This window comes from Lygodium microphyllum, chromosome 5 (genome assembly GCF_053477565.2).
Source record: "Lygodium microphyllum isolate KBCC chromosome 5, Lygodium_microphyllum_v1.1.10, whole genome shotgun sequence".
Classification (NCBI taxonomy): domain Eukaryota; kingdom Viridiplantae; phylum Streptophyta; class Polypodiopsida; order Schizaeales; family Lygodiaceae; genus Lygodium; species Lygodium microphyllum.
The window spans coordinates 164340244-164359243 of record NC_141139.1 but is presented as its reverse complement, the minus strand read 5'-3'; the positions used below and the strand labels follow the sequence as shown (position 1 = coordinate 164359243).

The 19000-nt window shown below is 42.9% G+C and overlaps 1 protein-coding gene across 29 annotated transcripts in view; it reads right to left on the bottom strand.

Annotated features, from left to right (window-relative positions):
* LOC148036633 (uncharacterized) overlaps nucleotides 1–18733 on the bottom strand; it is a 68905-nt gene extending 50172 nt beyond the window's left edge. For 9 of the 29 annotated variants that reach the window (XM_087678652.1, XM_087678650.1, XM_087678657.1 and 6 more), the window contains exons 1-7: nucleotides 18342–18733; nucleotides 17750–18171; nucleotides 10279–10449; nucleotides 9916–10191; nucleotides 9043–9767; nucleotides 5687–8613; nucleotides 5088–5139 (exon numbers count right to left, since the gene is read on the bottom strand). In XM_087678652.1, the coding sequence (XP_087534778.1) occupies nucleotides 5088–5139; nucleotides 5687–8613; nucleotides 9043–9767; nucleotides 9916–10191; nucleotides 10279–10449; nucleotides 17750–17752 (4154 nt within the window). In that variant the 5' untranslated portion in view covers nucleotides 17753–18171; nucleotides 18342–18733. Of the gene's footprint in view, nucleotides 1–5087; nucleotides 5140–5295; nucleotides 8614–9042; nucleotides 9768–9915; nucleotides 10192–10278; nucleotides 10455–17749; nucleotides 18172–18341 lie in introns of all 29 variants that reach the window. The other 20 variants (XR_015690964.1, XR_015690963.1, XR_015690962.1 and 17 more) reach the window with 7 other exon arrangements.
* Between the last annotated feature and the right edge of the window lie 267 nt (nucleotides 18734–19000).

Here is a 19000-nt window from a genome sequence, read left to right as displayed (position 1 = left end):
TGAGGTGTGGTTGCTTGGTCTATTGTAACCCTTCTGACTCATTGATGGTGTGGTGGTGTTGCTATAGTGGTAGCACCTAGAGGGCTATGTGTAGTGGTAAAGATCTTGTTGCATGAGTAGGTTCCTCTTAGTGTGAGAGGTGTATGGAGGGGAGGTTAGGGTCGTACCAGAGGTGGTCTATGTCAATCTCACGACTTGTAAGTCATTGCTTGACTTGTACATACCATAAGGTCTCACATCCTACTGAGCTAGCTGTTGAGAAGCCTCAAATGCTCCCCTAGGTAGTTGATCTAGATGCATGGCCCGTACTCTATGGATAATGCTGATGGTTTGGAAGAGTGACTCTATCATCATGGGAGGTGAGATCCTCAAGTCAACCAAAGGATCATCAAGATATCATTTTCATGGTTGTTCTCAAGCTAAGACAACATGGTCAAATGTACTCATTTCTTTGTCTCATAGGCCATTTTGGCTTTTTGAAGATGTAAACACATCTTTTTCTCTCTCTCACCCCCTCCTCCGGACCTAATTACAACTCATCATGATTCTCTGCAAGGGAGACAAGATGGACCTAAGGACCATAGTCCAAAGAAGGTTTGGAAAACCAATCAAATAAAGCCTCCGAGGGTGGTGGAAGGTGTTCGCTAAGGGTGTTTTCTTTATACCACATTACCAATTGATAACTACAAACACTAAGAAGTGTAGAAAGGTGGAGAATGGTGCAACAGCAAAACCCCCTCTTGCCCCCCACATTGCTACTCATAGTGGCCTTGAGGCTCATTCTATAGTGAAATTGATTGCCTGTCTATCTATCCTTTGAGTGACAATCATCATCAATGTGGTCAACCCCCTATCCATGTGGGAACTTAGGAAATTCATTAGCCATTTTCAACAATCACAAGAAATCAAAACAAACTCACATTCAAAACAACAACAATGTCAATTTTCGGCACTCCTAAGCGGGGCACCATAAAAGAGATGTTACGCGAGCGGTGATCGAGAGCAAGCCTCACTCACAACCCGATAACAAGACGTTAAGGAGTGCCGGTTGGGATAATTGACCGGAGGAGAGAGGAGCTGGTGCCAAGGTGCCCACACAGCCAGTGACTCACTGTTGTATGCTGCATCTCGTGTTTGATATGGATTCCGTTTCCCGGGCATACATCTGAGTTCTCATCTGTATTTGTGTTTATTTTTCTTATCTTTGTTTCAACAGTTTATTTCAGCATGTTGTTTATGCTTCCATTGCTGCACCACTTCTGACATGGTATCAGTTTTCAGGTTTTGTGTTTCTGCTGTGTTTAATTGCTGATTTCAGGACTGTTTTCCCTCTTGCTGATCAGGCAGCTGCTGCTCCACTCAGGCGACCAGTTTTGTCTGCGTTTTTTGCTGCAGTCAGCATCTGTACAGCCTGCGCCTTCATTTCAGCCTGCATTTTTGTTATTTCTGCATCTCCTCCTGGCTGGGCGCTTCCTTCATCAGGCCGTTTTTGCTGTTTTTGATAGTTTTTGACTGATTTTTTGACTTTGTGCAGCAGATTTTGGCTTATTTTGATCAGATTTTGGGTTATACTACATGTGAACTCTTGCTTTTTGCAGTCTATGCTCGTGGTTTGGCTGTGTTTCCTCTCCCAATCCCTTATTTTCTCTACTTCTTTTCTGCATCCTCTCCAGATGGCTCCTCCATGCACATCCACTGATGACTAGCTCCATGGACCTAATTATTACACGTGGAGTGCAGTGATGAAGGCTTGGTTTATTCAGAAGCGGTTATGGTACGTGGTTAACGAAGCTGTGGTGCGTCCTCGACAACCTTCTCCAGTTCCATCTGATTTTTATGAAGACACCATGAGGAGGCAGTGCTTACATGGGATTCAGATGATGCCCATGCTTATTCCGCCTTACTTGGATGTATTTCCAAAGAAGTCCTACTGGCGGTCACCTCTTGTACGACGGCTTCAAATGTATGGTCGAAGTTACAGTTGATGTACGAGGCTCCTTCCACCATGAGGGCCGTTACTCTCTATGGCCAGCTCCAGCAACTGAAGTTTGAATCCAAAGATACAATTCAAACCTTCCTACTTCGTGTTACCCAACTCCAGGACCAACTTCGCACTATGCAGTCTGCCCTATCAGAGGCACATCTTGTTGGTACGGTACTCTACAAGCTTCCTCGGGAGTTTGATGGAGTGGCAAATGCTTTACGGGCGTAGACATCTACAACTCCAGTCAGTTTTCTTCACATGTCCTCCATGCTACTTGAGCATAAGGCTACTTTGCAACTACAGGGGAGGCTTCCGTCACATTATGGAGGTTCAGATGAGGCTTTTGCAGCTTTAGAGAGGGGTTCAAAGATGAAGAAGTCGAAGGCCCAATGTTACCACTGTGGCAAGAAATGTCATTTACGGAAGGATTGCAAAGAGTTAACGGCTTCCAAGAAGAAAAAGGAGCAAAAGATGAAGCGGGATGCAAACTCCTCCGACGAGTCATCATCTGCCTCAGATTCTGATTCCAATCCTCTAGCCAAGGCGAAGTCCAAGGCACGGAAGGGATCCTCTTCTTCGGATCGTGGGAAGGGCTTAGTGGCCCCTTCCTCAGCTGCTTTCTAGTGGTGGTGATGCAGACATCCCTCACGACTCTCCAATGCCAAAGAGGGAGTGTGAGAGGGTGGTGAGATGGGGCAGTCGTGCCTCATCTCTATGTCTATACACATGCCCAGGATCCAGAGAGGGACTTCCCTGACGCATCGACCGAAGTCTGGCAAGTACAAATCTTGGAACTAGGATTGCCGTCCAAGTTCATGATGGGCTAGTTACTTCATAGAGAGCGCGAGGCTTTCGTCTGGAGCTCACATGAGGGGACACTTCAGCGGTTTTGGCCGAAGGCTAGGATTCCATGGTCACATGTTCAAAGCCATGTTTGGCAGATTGATCTTGTATGTCTTGAGTGACATAAGTGACATAACGCAGAGAGCTGCTATGATTCTTCTCTATTTTCAAGTAGTGTTGTTATGATCGACATCGACATCAGATCCTCTCCGAGGCATCTTGGTGGTGGGTTGGCCACTCACTGCTTGGATATCCATGGTTCTTCTGGTGGTTCTATGTTGTATAGTTTCTGATTCCCCATCATTGTACTATTGTATTGTATCAGCTCACCCTTGATCTGAGAGAGGGTGTTAGCAGATTAGTCAGCTCAGGGTGAGTCTGTACTGCAAGGGTTGTGGCAGTATTTTTTCTAGCATTTTCTGGTGCCCTTTTTAGGGCTAAGGGAACATTTAATGCTGGCCGACCAGCATTAAATGTTGGCCGACTGCATTTAATGCTCCCCCCATTTTATGCCTATATATTGTTAGGGCTCCTCCTCCTCTTGTGTACTTCAGCCATCATTTGTGGATTCTTTTGAGGAGAGAGGAGCAGTGCCAAGGTGCCCACACAGCCAGTGACTCACTGTTGTATGTTGCATCTCGTGTTCGATATGGATTCCGTTTCCCGGGCATACGTCTGAGTTCTCATCTGTATTTGTGTTTATTTTTCTTGTCTTGTATTTCAGCAGTTTATTTCAGCATGTTGTTTATGCTTCCATTGCTACACCACTTCTTACACCTTGAAAGAGGAGCTGCTCCTTATTAGAACTTGTCATTTGTTCCTTGGAATTTTTGCACTCAAACTCACCTTAAAAGAATCAAAAACCTTTTTAGAAGAAGGAAAAGTATTCTTCTTGTGGACTTGGTCATGCAACGCATAAGCTGACACTCAAACTCAGTAAAGGTCAACAGAGTTAACCTACTGCACAAAATGGCAACTTATTAAGAGATCAAATGACTTGATCATCATTTGACATCGGATCTAAAATTAAACCCACATAGGAGATGCAATGGGACCTAGATGCAAACTAGGAAGGGGTGTGAGTGGTGAAAGTTGAAGCCCGAAGATAAACACAAATGTGCAATCCAATAAATTAATGTGGTAATCGGAAAACCAACCTCCCACATCAGCCATACTCCCTGTCAGAAATGATGTTGCTTCCTGAATCCCTAAGCTTTTCTCTTTTGTCTCATGGAGTTCATTTGCATGGGTATCAACTTCAGTCTTCAAAAAGTAAGACTGCTTGTGTGGCATCAAAAGCAGCGGTTCATTGAATCCAGCCCCACACTTGTTTCCTTTGACTCCTTGCACTTACAGATCCTGAATTTTTGGACCCTGGACTGGTTTGGCACCTACCTACCACTACCCTTGATCATCCCAATGTAGCTGTTCTTAGGTATACCACTTGGTTAAGATATAGAAACTATCCTTTCGCTTTGAATTCTGGAAGCACTTTACTATTGGCATATAAAGACATTTCTGGTGATAGCTTGAGGAACTTGCAGACTGGTTGCTTTCAACCTTTCACATTTTCTGCATTTTCATAACTGGTTGGGGCACACTTTTCGAAATCCTTCCATGGTCCCATAACCTTAGCCTGGAAGGCAGTTACTAAAAGTCGCACAACACAGAGCAATGATGAACACCTGACTCCTGAAGATACAAAGCACCCAAACAAGACATTGGTAGATTCAAAGAGCTTCACCGTATTGATGCTTGCAGTTATCACTCCCAGAGATGGGAGTTCATCACTAGCAAGACCACCTCGCATAACTGGACAGTTCCTTGTAGCCAAACTTTGTCCATTCATACACCTCACAGTTGACACAGTGTGCCACATTTGGTCACAAGCTCATCCAGACAGCCATTTGAACTATGCATCTCCCACCTTTCTATTAGATTAGCCATTAACGAACATGCATTTATTGGATCCACTTTATCCCAGGGGGGTTGTTCCACCATACACAATTTTAAAGCTGTACTTTCCATTTTTTCATAACACCCTAGCAATCACAAAGAGCAGCCAGCCAGGGTTGCTCTAATTATCTTACTCTTTTCAAGTTTGACATTCATACGCTATGGGTGTTAACTGATAAAAATAACATTCACCAGAAAAATAAATTACAGACAGACAAAAAGAGCAATTGCAAACTGGAGGTGAAATTTAGTGCCATACACCAAGCAGTCCACTTAATTGTCCATCTAAACAATGAAAACATACCTGCCATGCTGCAGCCTTGAAATGGAGACCGCCCAGAAAGTTGTGCAATCCTCTGCAAAGGAGAGCAAACAATGTTTTACATTCAATAACTAGGTTGTACATTTCTGCACTGAAGCATTGACTAAACATTTAACATTTGCTGCTCGGCACATTGTCTAGTTTTATGCATCCAGCCACTAGCTTAAAAAATCATACAGCTCAAAATTACCTTCCCAACTGCAAGAATATCTCCAAAATCTTTTATCACTTAGACTGTGATTTACGCCAGAATGCTACTTGTCCCAAAACATGTCCAACTCTTGGAAGAATGCTCAGACAATTCTGAATGCATTGCTATTTCTATCGCCTGCACACTCACATCTTAGCAGACAGCCTTTTTTTTCTTTTGCTCATTACCAGTCTGCTTTTGGAGCTCTGCTACTTCTCCTTTTAGAGTAGCACACACCAGGCTCCTTACACATTACTGTCATGTTTTTTTAGAATTTATACTAGCCCTTGTAAAGGGTTGAAATGTTAACTGTTGACTAGTTCTCTACATCCAATGCCATCAAGATGCAGCTGCTTTTTTAATCTGCTAGCTGAAGCTTCAGCACTGGTACCTGCCGAGAAATTCAGTTGCCCAGATTCTCCTGCAAGCCTAGAGGCCATTGCATCATATGCACGAGCTGCAGCTTCAGCAGTACAGAAGGTCCCAAGGTAGGTATGCTTCTTAGACACAGGATTATAAAATATTGACTGGAAATTGCGACCAGTTGCATACACACCTTTGTAATCTGTCATGAGAATATTTGAATCTGTGGGGTGTGGATCTTGGTGAGGACTTCTGTACAATTCTGCATCATTTGGCTTCCCAAATGATTTGGAGAAGATGTCATCAAAGGATAACAATGTTTCTCCTTGAGACTCTCGGACAGAAGGGTGCATTACGTTCGAACTGTACAGCATGGATAGTTCATCACAGGAAGGTGCACCTTTTGCCAATATTTTGAATAAATGCTCCTTCTCAAGTTTTCGATCAGCCTGCACATTGCCATCTTTGAGGTTAACAGAGACAATAGTGCCTACTGCTGGCTGAGGATGTTCTCCTCTCTCTCTACCACCATGCATCTTTGAGATTGAAGCTGTTTCTGGATGCTGCCTTATGTCATCCACATCTGGAGAGCTTTGAGCATGCTCATCTTGCATGGCAAACTGTTTGGATATTCTTCTGTAATTATCTGCATCCTGAGAATTCTGAGAACCCATGCAGATCTCACTAGTGCTCCCAAACAAAGCATCACTATGCCGGGCTTCCACAGAGGAATTGAGAGTGACATCATGCTGGAAATGGTCCGCATTGTACCTGAAAGAATCAGCCAAACTTTCACCTTCCTGTACAACAAGTGTCAGACTTCTTTTGGGAGATGTCTTTGAAAGACTGTTGAAATGATTTACTCCTCCAATGACTTCACAGGAAATCTCTTTTCTTTTGAAAGGGAACACCTCAACACGAGAACCTACGAACCCAGGAACCTCTACTGGAAGTTTCACCACTGGATTCTCATATTTAGCTTCAGTGTAAGAACTGAGAAAATCCTCTGTCAACTTGACCGTTCGTGAATCAGAAACACTGCAATCTGACTGTGCAAACATCCTACCATCGAGTTTAACATCATCTTCTGTGCACATAGTTCTCAACATCTTGCTTGTTCTAGGGATATATGAACCCTTTGTGACATCGGGATCAGATTCTAAGGGCTCACTGGGGATATTTTCTCTAACAGCGTGCTTAATGATCCCACCCGAAAAGAAATCAATTTCCATAGGGCATGTGCTCTCTTTGCGACCTTCCAAATCAGAGTCTTTCCTATCAGAGTGAGGCAAATCTTGTTGCACCCTATTGGACTTGGAGAAAAAATCCACGAGTTCCTTTCTATTGGGTGAATCTGTATAGGATCCCATCTCCATTGCTTGTGTCACCGTAGAAAATAAATTTTTGTGCTTCTTCATTTGCCTGTTGTTACCCAAAACTGATGTTTTTGCCTGTGAATACTTTACATCTAAGTGATCTTCCTTAGAAACCAAAGGGATATCCTCCTTACAGTCTGACTTTCCCAAGTCAAAATTGAAGTGGTGAGCTCCTGATTGCATGCTAACAAGAAGTGGTGAGCTCTCCCACTTCTCACTACATGGAGCACCAGATGCATCTGGATCATAAACTTTTCTTTTCATGCTCATGAGACACCTTGAAGTTTCCTCCAATTCCTGAGCTAATAGATGGTCGTTTGCAGCCTCCTCCACTCCAAAAGAAGGAGAAGCAGCTGCAGATAAATTTAAGTTATCATACTTGAACAAATTTGGATCGTGATTTTTGGTCATAATAGCTGCTAGCTCAGTTTCAGAAACATCACACTGCTCCATGCCATGAAGTTTGCTTCTTTTAAATTCTGCAGTTACAGCTCTCTTGTTGCCAGTTGACATTGCTTTCCGTTTTGTAGTCTCATTTGACACTACAAGATCCTGTTTTGTATGAGCCAAAGTTTGCTCATCACCTTGTACAAAGTTAGTCACTGCATTCTTTCCACGGAACATGCGTGCAGCATCATCATACGCATGTGCAGCTGCTTCTTCTGTTGGGTAAGTTCCCAGCCACAGCCTTTTGCCTTCAGGAGTTCGAATTTCAGCACCATAAGCACCCCATGGGCGCTTGCGAACACCAACAAACCTAGAGAAACAAATCCGCTTACCTTGTGAGCGAACTACTTGTAGCTCTTTGTAACGAGATTTAGGTTTTGGTTTATGTACTGACTTTTCCCTGGCTTCCTCAGAACCAAGTTCTGCTTTTGGGGTCTCATCAGATCTAACACTGATTAGTGGCATGACCTCTGATTTGTCATCCTCTGTGACATTGTTCACATCCATTGTTGAAGATGATAACCTTGACGGTAACCACAACTGATCTATTTTTGAACGATCTAAAGATCCAATAGACACAAGACAAGGCACCTGAGATTTTCTTTCAGGACTTCTTGTGCAGGCAGTGCTCATATGTTCTTCGTTCGATGTGGCATAGGGATGGCCATCAGCTTCCAAAATGCTCCCACTTGTTAGCGGTTTCCTCTTAGTTGCATCCTCATCCATCCTTTCATCTGAAAGAAAATTTATAGCAGTGGTGAAACAGCCATCAGTTTCTGTCATGTTAGCAGTTGCCATTTTGGACATGGGTTGGTCTTCCAATGTTGTACGCTGAATACATGGCTGTGCCAAATGCAACTTCACTGTTTGATTAAGGATATCTGATGACTTCACGAGTCGCAAAAACTTTTTACTTTCACATATTGACATCAAACTGGAGCCCCCAGCACCAGGAGTAAGCAAGTCCGTGGAGACCCAGAGATCAGCCTCTTCATTAAGCTGATGTGCCACAGTTGCTGCCAATGTGAGTGTCGAAAACATCCCCAACTCAGGGAGGCCATTCCCAAAAGCCTCTTCTGGCCTGAACTTAGTAGCAGTAGAGATCCCAGCCTGCTTGTGGACCAGACAAAACCTGTAAAAAAACTGTAAATTGGTTAACTAGCAAACATGTAGCCCTACAACAAACCATAAACTTTCAAATTAGTGTTTGCATGGGGTGGTCAACGAGAGTGCATTTTGCTGGTGCTTAACAGACATGCTCTATGGGCCATTTAAACAGCCTGGCCACTATTGTATAATGCATAGGTCAAGTAGCAAAATGCATTGAGCACAATAGAAGGCATCACTAAAGCACTCAAGGAAAATAGGAAATAGTGTCCACTGCATAATATGAAAGAAACATTTAATCCACCAGATACAAATTCACAAGAATAAATGCATACCTGCAGCATTGCCAACAGGACTAGACTGATACAAATAAAAAAGAATATACATATTATTGCTGCATTGCAAACAGGTCTAAACTTATGCACACTTGCCAGAAACAATTTGCACTCTTCACCTTGTATCACGAAGATCTAAAGAAACTGGCAATGCACATCTTGCCTGACTTTTCTCTTCCACAAAATCACACTGCTTATAAGGAGCTGAAGAATCCTCTAAAATGTGTAACATGCAAAACCGGTACCCATGTAGAACATAATGAGGGCAGAGCTCCCAGCCAGACTGGCAGTATGAAGCCTGATATCTGTGACTTTTATTGAATCTTGGGGCTGCTTGTACAACTGATGAAGGACTTCTCATAGAAATCCAAACTCGATCTGTTTTACACTTGCCAAAGTCAGGGACTGGATCACTGTCAACTTCTACTGAAGTGTTTGGATCACCATGGACAAAATTCTCTCTTAGGTTTGGGACAAAATGGTGTGCCTCCTCAGTTTTAAGACTAGAAATAACTCCCATCTGCCTACAAGCCTGTGTGGTAGGTATTGAAGCAGCCTCATGTTCATCATTCATTGGAATATCTATCCGTGCTTTGGATACAATCATTTCCATATAATTTACAAATCTATCCATGTTCTTCCTCCTTTTGAAATGGTTACTTCTTGGAGCTCTGTGCTCTGCTGTAAGAACAACAAGTGGAGGGAGAAGGTTGCTCTGAACCCTGCTGTTGTTTACCATGCCAAGATTTGAGACAGTATCAGGCCCCTTGTCACCTTCAGATGTCTCATTAACCTGTTTATCACTTTCAGGGAACATATTTCCTAAGTTGTTCGCGGGATTGTCCTTAATGAAGAAACAACAGATATCAAAAATAAGTTAGAAAAACAAAGCATATGATGGTGCTTCTAGACCTGAAATAATGAAAGTTTAAGATAAAAACTCATGGAACTAAGAAAACCTGCATATGTAAAATGAAAACTGTAATACTCACGATGTGTGAACACCTTTGGCTTTGGTGGTCAACTTCAGATGATATGACTTGTATCTTGAAATGTTCAGAAGTCACAATCTCAACAATTATCACATCTCCATCCTGCACATTATGGTCTGTAACAAATTTGGGCCAGCCAACAGTCAATGCAAGCCTTCGTCCAGACTGCATGTAGGCTACCCAGTCTACTTTCCACATGAGGCCACCTTCATCTTCTAAAGTAACTTGACCTTTTGAGCCTAAGAGATAAGTACTCATGAACATGACAGGAAGAGCCTGAAATTAGGATGCAGATGTTCCAGTTAATTGGTTCACCATGAAAACAATGCATATAACACACAAATTACTCAAGTTTTCTCTTACCATTCTTCCTGAAGGACCAAGACATCGTTTTTGAATAGCCCTAGCAAAAGATGGTTTTTCAGTTACAATATCTTTCACAAGATCAGTCACCATTTGTCTATTGGGACTTAGAATCCCCTCTCCAACATAAGGTGTGAAAACAGACTGGCCAGCCTGAGAATCCATTGTATCCTGAGCTACAGCAAAACAAGAGGCAAGATGACAGTGTACTTCATAGCTTATAAGTTGATCGGCTACACATACAAAAACCATGACTCATAGCTTGTAAAAACATAAGCAAAATTAAAGGCAACAATGAAAAATTGCCATGGTAAACATGGGCATCAAGTACTTCTCAGCAACTGTTTGATGTAACTTAAAGCCCTAGAGAGCAACAGCACAATATCTGGCCATGTTCACTTCTCAGCTTGATGTAACTTAAAAGCCCTAGAGAGCAATGGCACAATATCTGGCAATGTTCACTTTTTGTGATAACCCAACCATATGGCATAGCCAAGTCCTAGTATGCACCCGGGGTGATTCACAACTTTGATAATCATGTCGTATCTGGCTCACAAACAATGCCACATACTCGAGAACATTGGAGCTTAATTTGACGTAATTTTTGATGTGGCGTACACAAGAGACACATGGCTACACACGTGGAGGTTACCATATGCTTGGTAGGACACTGAGTGTGTTACTGTGGTCAGTGGATGTACACATGGATGGTCCGAGCTATGCATGGGTCAGGTTCAAGGAAGTCTTGCAGGACCGAACGGCCACAGATGGATCAGCTGGATGCCTCCCAAAATAGAAGTTGTTCCAAGTATAGCAAGCTTGGATCCAAGACTCTGGTTGGGCAGAGAACACATCCAATGCTCACATGATTGAAGCAGTTTCAAGCTTGGGAGAGGAAGCTATGGTAGCATCTAGGCATTGCAATTGATCCCAATCATGGCGGACAGCATGTAACAGTTGTCTGCAGCCATCGCTGAAGCTCTCTCTATTATTCTTCTTCTTGTTTCAATGTTTGTGCTCACAAGCTTTAGTCCAGATTTCATGCACAGAACTTTCAGTATTCATCTTGAACTCTTCAAGTTGAAGTGATGTCTGGGTGCTGATTTTCACACAGTTGCAGCAGGGGAGCAGCAAATTTTGTACCAAAAGTCACAGTGATTTGCTACTCCAAACAGCCCCGAAAAGATCCATGAAAATTCACATTGCTACTCTTGCCTTCTTCTGCACTTGTCCACTCAAATTTTGGTAAGATCTTGATGAACTCAAGTTTGGTTGACTACCGAATAGAGATTGATGCACAACAGTAAATTCAGATTTGATTCACTGATTTCCACCCTGAAATTCAGCATACAGGCAGCTAGCAAGTTGTCAAGTTAACATCAATGTTCTTGCAATGATAGCTGACCACCAAATGCTTGCTTTTTTATTAATACGACGTCAAATTGCTTCATCCTAATCATGCAGTCTATGCAGACAGCCAGCTGAGTTCGGCAGTATTCAATCTGTTTTTTCTATTTACAACTTGCATACAGGTTCCAGATTGTAGGAAATTTGAGAGACATTGTCACAAATTCTATGGTCCAGGATCAGCTTGCTCTTTGCATTTGGAGTGAAAATTGTACTAAATCATGGCCTTCTACCATTTAGGTTGGATTTCTATAACTTTGCACTAGGTTCAGGAGACTTCACTGTAAAATGGATTAGCTTTATCCTCATCAAGAATATTGTGAGGCTAACAAATCTTCGTGGATGAGTTAGAGGAAAGTAGGCTCTGTTAAGCTAAAAAGGTGCATTACAAACTTAAAACCTTAATTAGCTCTTAAAAACAGCCCCAAAACACAAAATCACCAAACTTAACTAGAGATTACCAAAGTGTCTGTGTCCCATCAGCCAATACCCAGACTTTGGGAGGACCCACATCTATAAATAGAAGGCTGCCCGACCACTTCAGTTCATCCTTGTTTTGCAGATTCCGGGCCATCCCAATCTCCACTGCTGCTACACCCCTCCCTTGGCGGATACTTTAGTTGATTGTGCACCCAGCCTTTATCAGCCTGAGGCACCCTTCCTGGCAGTCTGACCTGTTTCATCACCAAACCATTTCCAGAATTGCAGCAGCCTGCTGCCACCCAGCACATCCTGTCTCACCAAGAGCAGTCGGCAGTCTCCAACGGCTAGACTTGTGTTGCAACTGCTGCCCTAGCATTTTCACTCTATGCAGGCTGCATTTCTGCCACTACCCCCATCAACCTGATCCAGACACTCAGATCTGTATTTACAGCTGCTGATTGCTTCTAGAGGCTGCCTGCTGTGATTTGGGATCCGTTTTAACTTTTAAGTATGACACACTCTCCAACTCATCTTTGCCCCGGTCTATTTTGAGACATGAGAGTTTGAGGCCTTGTATTCAATCTACATAGCGTGTTTACTGCATTGAGCATTGTTCCATTCTTCATTCGTTCTTCATTGTCTCTAAGTTACCCTTAACCTTTGAGTTCTACAAATATCGTTGTGTTTTGTCAAACACTTGGGTGTTTATCTTTGGTGCTCCAGTATTTCTTTACATGTTATCAAAGCTAGGTATTCTATGAAGAAACGCCTTGATCTAACAGTTGACATCAAAGACAAAGGCCTGCAAAGGGAAGATGGCAAACTCTTCTACACCACTCCATTCTCCTGAACAACCTATGCTGAGAATCAAAAAAGAGTGGTATTCCCAAAGTTAAAGTTTCTGACACGAGAAGAAATATCTAACTACCATGGATCTGTCAATAGGGTGAATGCATCATGCAACAATGGAAGCATAGGAAACTGCTGTAATAGACTGCGTAACACAAGAGAAAAGAGAAACGCTACAAAGAAAAGAAGAACACTGCACAAAGAACTCAAAAAGCAAAAGATGCTCAAGAAATAGAATCCATATACCAAGACATGAGACAATGCAAAAGTAGCATGAATCACCGACCATGTGAGTACTAGCACTGGCTCCCTCTCTCCATCAGCACCTACTTTATGGATGTATGCAAATGAATGACTGACATAGGAGGAGGAAGCCTAAATATATAGGCATAAAATAATGCCAAATATGCATCAGGTCAGCCAGCTGAATAAAATAATAATAATCAGGTTGTCCAGCATAAAATGACCAAAAACCCATAAATGAGACACCAAAAAAATACCTTAAATACTCTACTACACCCATCCCATTGGGACATGCATGAACTAACATATTTGCTAACACCCTCTCTCAGATCATGGGTGATCTAGTGCAATACAATATACAATGATAATGACCTATCATAGTACATACCACAAAAACCATCAGATAGGTCCATGGATAACCAAGCAGTGGGTGTGCAACCCACTACCAAGGTGCCTAATAGAGAACCCAATGTTGATGTCAATCATATAGCTCCTGAAAATAAAGAAGAATCATAGCAACCCTTTGTCTATCAACAATGCCTTTGAGGTAGCACATGTGACCATCCTATCAACAATGCCGCAACGCATGAATGACCATGGATTCCCCACCTTTGGCCAGACCACTAAAAGTCTTCCCTCATGTGAACTAGGACTAGGAGCCAATCTCACTCTTTGTCAAACAGCTCATCATGAACCTCAATGTCAATCCCAGCTCCATGATTTCAAAACCCACCAGACTTCAATTGATGGGTCAGGGAAACCCTTATGGATTCCCCACCTTTGGCCAGACCACTAAAAGTCTTCCCTCATGTGAACTAGGACTAGGAGCCAATCTCACTCTTTGTCAAACAGCTCATCACGAACCTCGATGTCAATCCTAGCTCCATGATTTCAAAACCCACCAGACTTCAATTGATGGGTCAGGGAAACCCCTCTCTAGATCTTGTGCACCTATATAAAACTATAGATGAGGTTGAACCACCACCCTCTCACACTCTTGCTTTGGCACCAAAGATTTGAGAGGGATGACCTACATCCCCTATACTAGCAAGCTGGAACAAAGACCCTTGTAGCCTACACCGGAGCTACATGGATGGAGCCAAAACCTAAACCTATAGATGATGAAGAATCGTTGAGAGAGTTGTCACAATAATAGCACTAACACTACTTCTTCCATATGTCACTCCTCTCTGAAACTAGAACAGTTGAATCACCTAGAGAGACCATCCTCACCGAAACCTAGATCTAAACATAGCAAGTCTCCAACATAACACTCGTAGAAGACTAAGCCATGTCAGCATGCTGAGCATTAGAATGGGAAGCCAAAGGAGCCATAATGAGGGAGATACAAAGAAGATGAGTAGAGGCTAGGGATTTTGAGGGAAAGAGATGTGCCAACAAAATAGACTCACATCAGTTTCAAGAGTTCAAGCAATAAAGAAAGCACATAGAGAAAGGATCAATAGTAATCAGAGTGTAATGAGAAGAACATGGTAACACATACACAAGAACCCTCTCAAAAGCTGAGCAAGGGATCACACAGACCCTAATCAAAGAACAACAAACTTGCTATAAAACCAAACCGAGGAGGAAAGAGCAAAGCAAAATACAGTCCACACACTGTTAGGTAGTCACTAACAAGCCCCTAGCCTTGAAATGGTCCAAAAAACAGCAAACATTCAAGGTAGGCTGCAAAACGCAAGCTATAAAGCTAAAAAATAGGCCAATTTGGCTCAACAGATGGTCCCCAAACTATGGACATGTCGCAGGTCCTATCAACAGCAGGAAACTCAAAATGCAAATCCGTAGCAAAATAAATCAGCACCAGCACACCTCAAATAGCTGACACCAAGCAAGAGGTAGCCCCCAACCACTGGGGTAGGCACAAACTCACACATGAACTGACATATCCACTAGCAAGACTACCAACCATACAAGATCTCACGGGCCAAATATGACTTGATCCTTATGCATCAAGCCCAACAACAACTTCCGACTAGGATTGGCCCCCCCAAGTGGAGAAGAAGACACCAAATACTACCCCTCCTACTACTGTCATTTAAGGTACACAAGTTCACACTTTTGTTTCCACATCTTTTGTTCGTACTTCAATGTAAGGTTTTGGCAATAATCAAGGAGAAAAGTACTCTTCAATCTATTCATACCAATCTAAGTCCTGAAGAGAACAAATTCTTGTATGTAAACACAAGAAGAGGTATGTATAAAAAGAAATCAGGTAATCCTCCTCCTAGCCTTTCTTCAAGTTTTGCATCTCATAGTTGATTTGATGTTGGTGCTTCTACATTTCCACAACAAAGTCAATCTAATTCAATCACATCCATTCCATTTGCACCTCAATTTCCAAACCCACCATTCTCTTCCTCTACTTAAGAGCTCAGCTAGATTGAGCTAAGCAAAGTGATCAAGATGGACATTGTGAGACTCAATAGTGAGAGGATCTAAGTTTATCAAATGCACAAACTAGGTATAAAGATGACTTGAGTATCCATGTAGGTCGGGCATGTAATAAAGCCATCCTTTGAGAGGTGCAAGAAGTGTGGATTGTCACATGGCCCGATGTGCTATTAACTGAATCCACACATCATCACATCAACTGTGGATAGAGACAGATATATAAAAGCATCACAACAAAGGATCATATCAGCCAACTTTGTGGGATATAAGCAAAGACTAAGAAAGACTACTAAATACTATAAGATCAAGGGGAGATACTACTATCTCCTTCAAGATTGATTTGGACCACTACAAAGATCATGGAGTGTAAGGATCAAAGAAGCCTAGGGCTTTTATCGGAGCTTAGATGGCATACAAAGACATCCTTGGGAGATAGAGATGCAACTACGTAAGCCACTCTACCACCAAACAAATAATCAAGCTCTCTAATGTCCTATTCTTTGAAGTTTGTAGCCATCTAAAACAAAGTATCATCTAAATCATGAGTAAATAGTTAGTGGAGTTGCGTGAGTAGTCTCAAGCCATGGAGTAGTTTGAGCCTACATGGCAACATCTACAAATGTCATAGAAGCACCTATTACATTAGTTAAAAATATGAGAGTTTTCCACATGTACAATTCTAGAAACAAAAAGCCCATAACCCGTTGGTAACAATGACCTTGCCCTCTAAGGTACAAACCTTTACATCTTTGCCTTTACACATCACTACATGATCATACTTCTCTTAAGCTATGTGCCAATGGAAGTTCTAGTTCATGGCACTTGCCATCAATGCTTGAGCCTCCCAACCACTTGTACAAAGGGAGGGTTTACACTTTTAAAGGGGAATGTGTGGCACTAATTGGTATCCATCCATGTCCAATGTGATGGTTAGTCATATAAATGACACTTGATTTTTAGAGAGAGAGAGAGAGAGAGAGAGAGAGAGAGATCATGTTGATCATTGATACTTCCCACATAGTGAACTAAGCCTTGTCCATGCTTCATGATAGATTACAATGAGCCATGACCATCGTAAGAGTATCAATGCTTTCACCACATGCCAACGCACAAAGCCACTTGCACCAATATCAATTGCAAGTGGGAGAAAAATAGTGCCCATTGCCAACTGCATTTGCCAATGTCAACACCTCCAATTCACTTTGTTTTTCACTAGTTATGGTAGGAAGTCCTGCTACCTCAATCTATTATGGAGTCAAAATTATTGCATTGACAATAGTAAATAGGTTTATTTCCTATCTCAACAATTTGAAAATTCAGTTTTCACTTCCATCATTTAAGATCATTCAATTTTCTTGAAGGTGGACTACTCGAGAGTTTTAGAGGGGACACTTGAGGACTTCCAATGGGAATCAGCTTTAGGAGCTGCTTCCTTTTTGCAAGATATCATTCAGCAAACAATGCAAGTGGGCATGCCTTCTTAAGCCCAGTACCTTTACAGAAATTAGCATCTATGAGTTAAACTTCATAAGCACATCCCACACTACAATTTCAGTGGCCAAGCATCACATTCATTACTTGTTTTCCTGGCATTTTGCCTAAGGGACTTTGAGGCTCTTGCCTCACAGTCTGCAAATGAGCTGGTTTCTCACCTCATCACCCTCGTTTATGCTGCCATACACAGTTCCATTTCCTAGATCCTGATTTGTGAGAATTAGGAAAGTTTTTCATTCTCCAACTTCAATTTCATGGGACATGATATTTTACTGGAAATGTCACTGCCACTACCATTGGCATCTCACAAACCTTACCCACCATATTCTTCATGTCTATGAAGATTAAAAAAATGCTGCTGTCAGATACACCTGTGGACATTTGCTAGTTTGTCTAAAATCCTCATATCTTGCAACATATTCGTCCTTGAGAACTGTTCCAAAAAGCCAAAGAATGTCCACTAGTTCATTAAGAACTAAGAGCCTCAGCAAGGCCAGGCTGTTTACACGAACATCAATATACGTACAGGCCTAACACACAAAGAACAGAAAATCATCAACCTTGACATGATCACCAAGGGAACTGAAAACAGACAGAGGCCAAGACTGTTTGACGAGAAAAAAACAACATTTAAACTCACCATAAGCAAGGATGCTCGGATTTGGACTTGGAGACGACCTGACCGTTCTTTCTTTACCACATTAGGCTCGCTCACAAGTGTAACATGAAGTCCAATCAATGCAGAGGCAAACGTACGGTAGGATATCAAGCAGTTCCATGAATGCGTGGCTTTCAGAAACAGGTATTTTGCACGTATCTGTGTAACGTGTGGACTGAACAACCAGTGTCTCAAGACTTATTGATCAACATGCAGCGCCATGGCCAGCAGTTCGCTGGCTACTCAACTCACGGTTGGCGTCCCAGCGATGCTGGACTGAGAGAAATCCTTCGACGGTCCATCCCCTCCAAAGCGAAAATGCTACACCGGATGCTTGGATCTGACGATGCTGAGCGGCTCCATGTGTGCAATGAAGAACGTGATCTGTGCTTCGAAACTGCGACCTTCGACACAAGGTGACTAGGTCAGCCGAGAGGCCGCCATAAGGCAGGGGAGAAGTGCTGTAATGACGCCTGTGAAGCTCCCTTTCAAGCGTGCAAAACAGAGAGCAGGAGAAGGAAGAAACAGAAAGAGAGAGAGAGAGAGAGAGAGAGAGGAAGATCTCTGAGTTTACCATGTCAGGACGTGCCTCCTTGCAATGGTGGAGGCAGCGGCGGCGACGCCACGTGTTAGCCGAGGTGGTGGCGGCGGCTGCTTCTTTCTCTTCTTCAGCCTCTGTGCTTCTGCTGCTAGCTATGGCGGCTACGTACAGGAAGCCGAGCACACGTGAAAGTCTCGGAGACCTCTGGCGCAGCGGCTGCGGCTATGGCGACAAGCTGATCTGCGGCTTTGTACGAGCCACGCACGTAACAGAAGGCAGGCGAGAAAGAGAGAGAGAAGGCGGCTGCGTAACGTGAGAAGAGAGAGACACGAGAGAGAGAGAGAGAGACAAGAGGAGAAGAGAGAAAGGGCTTGCGAGAGAGAGAGAGCAGCTGCCGCACAACGCAGCGCGGCGGCAGTCCCGCGACTCGATGTGTCAGCAACCAAGAGAGAGGAGAGTGAATACTAGGACATTAATATTAATTGGCGAAATAACTAATAATTCTCATTACAAAAGAAAACTAGTCGCTCTCTTTGCCCTTGTTTGCCGGCCCAGAATGCAGCCAGCCGCCTCCCTCTCCCCCCATTTGCCAACTTCTCGCGGCCCCTGTTCACACCGCCTCCCATATGATGGCCATTCATGCACGCACCACCCATTGCTGCCCACTCTTATTGAGATGGCCATTATGGTCG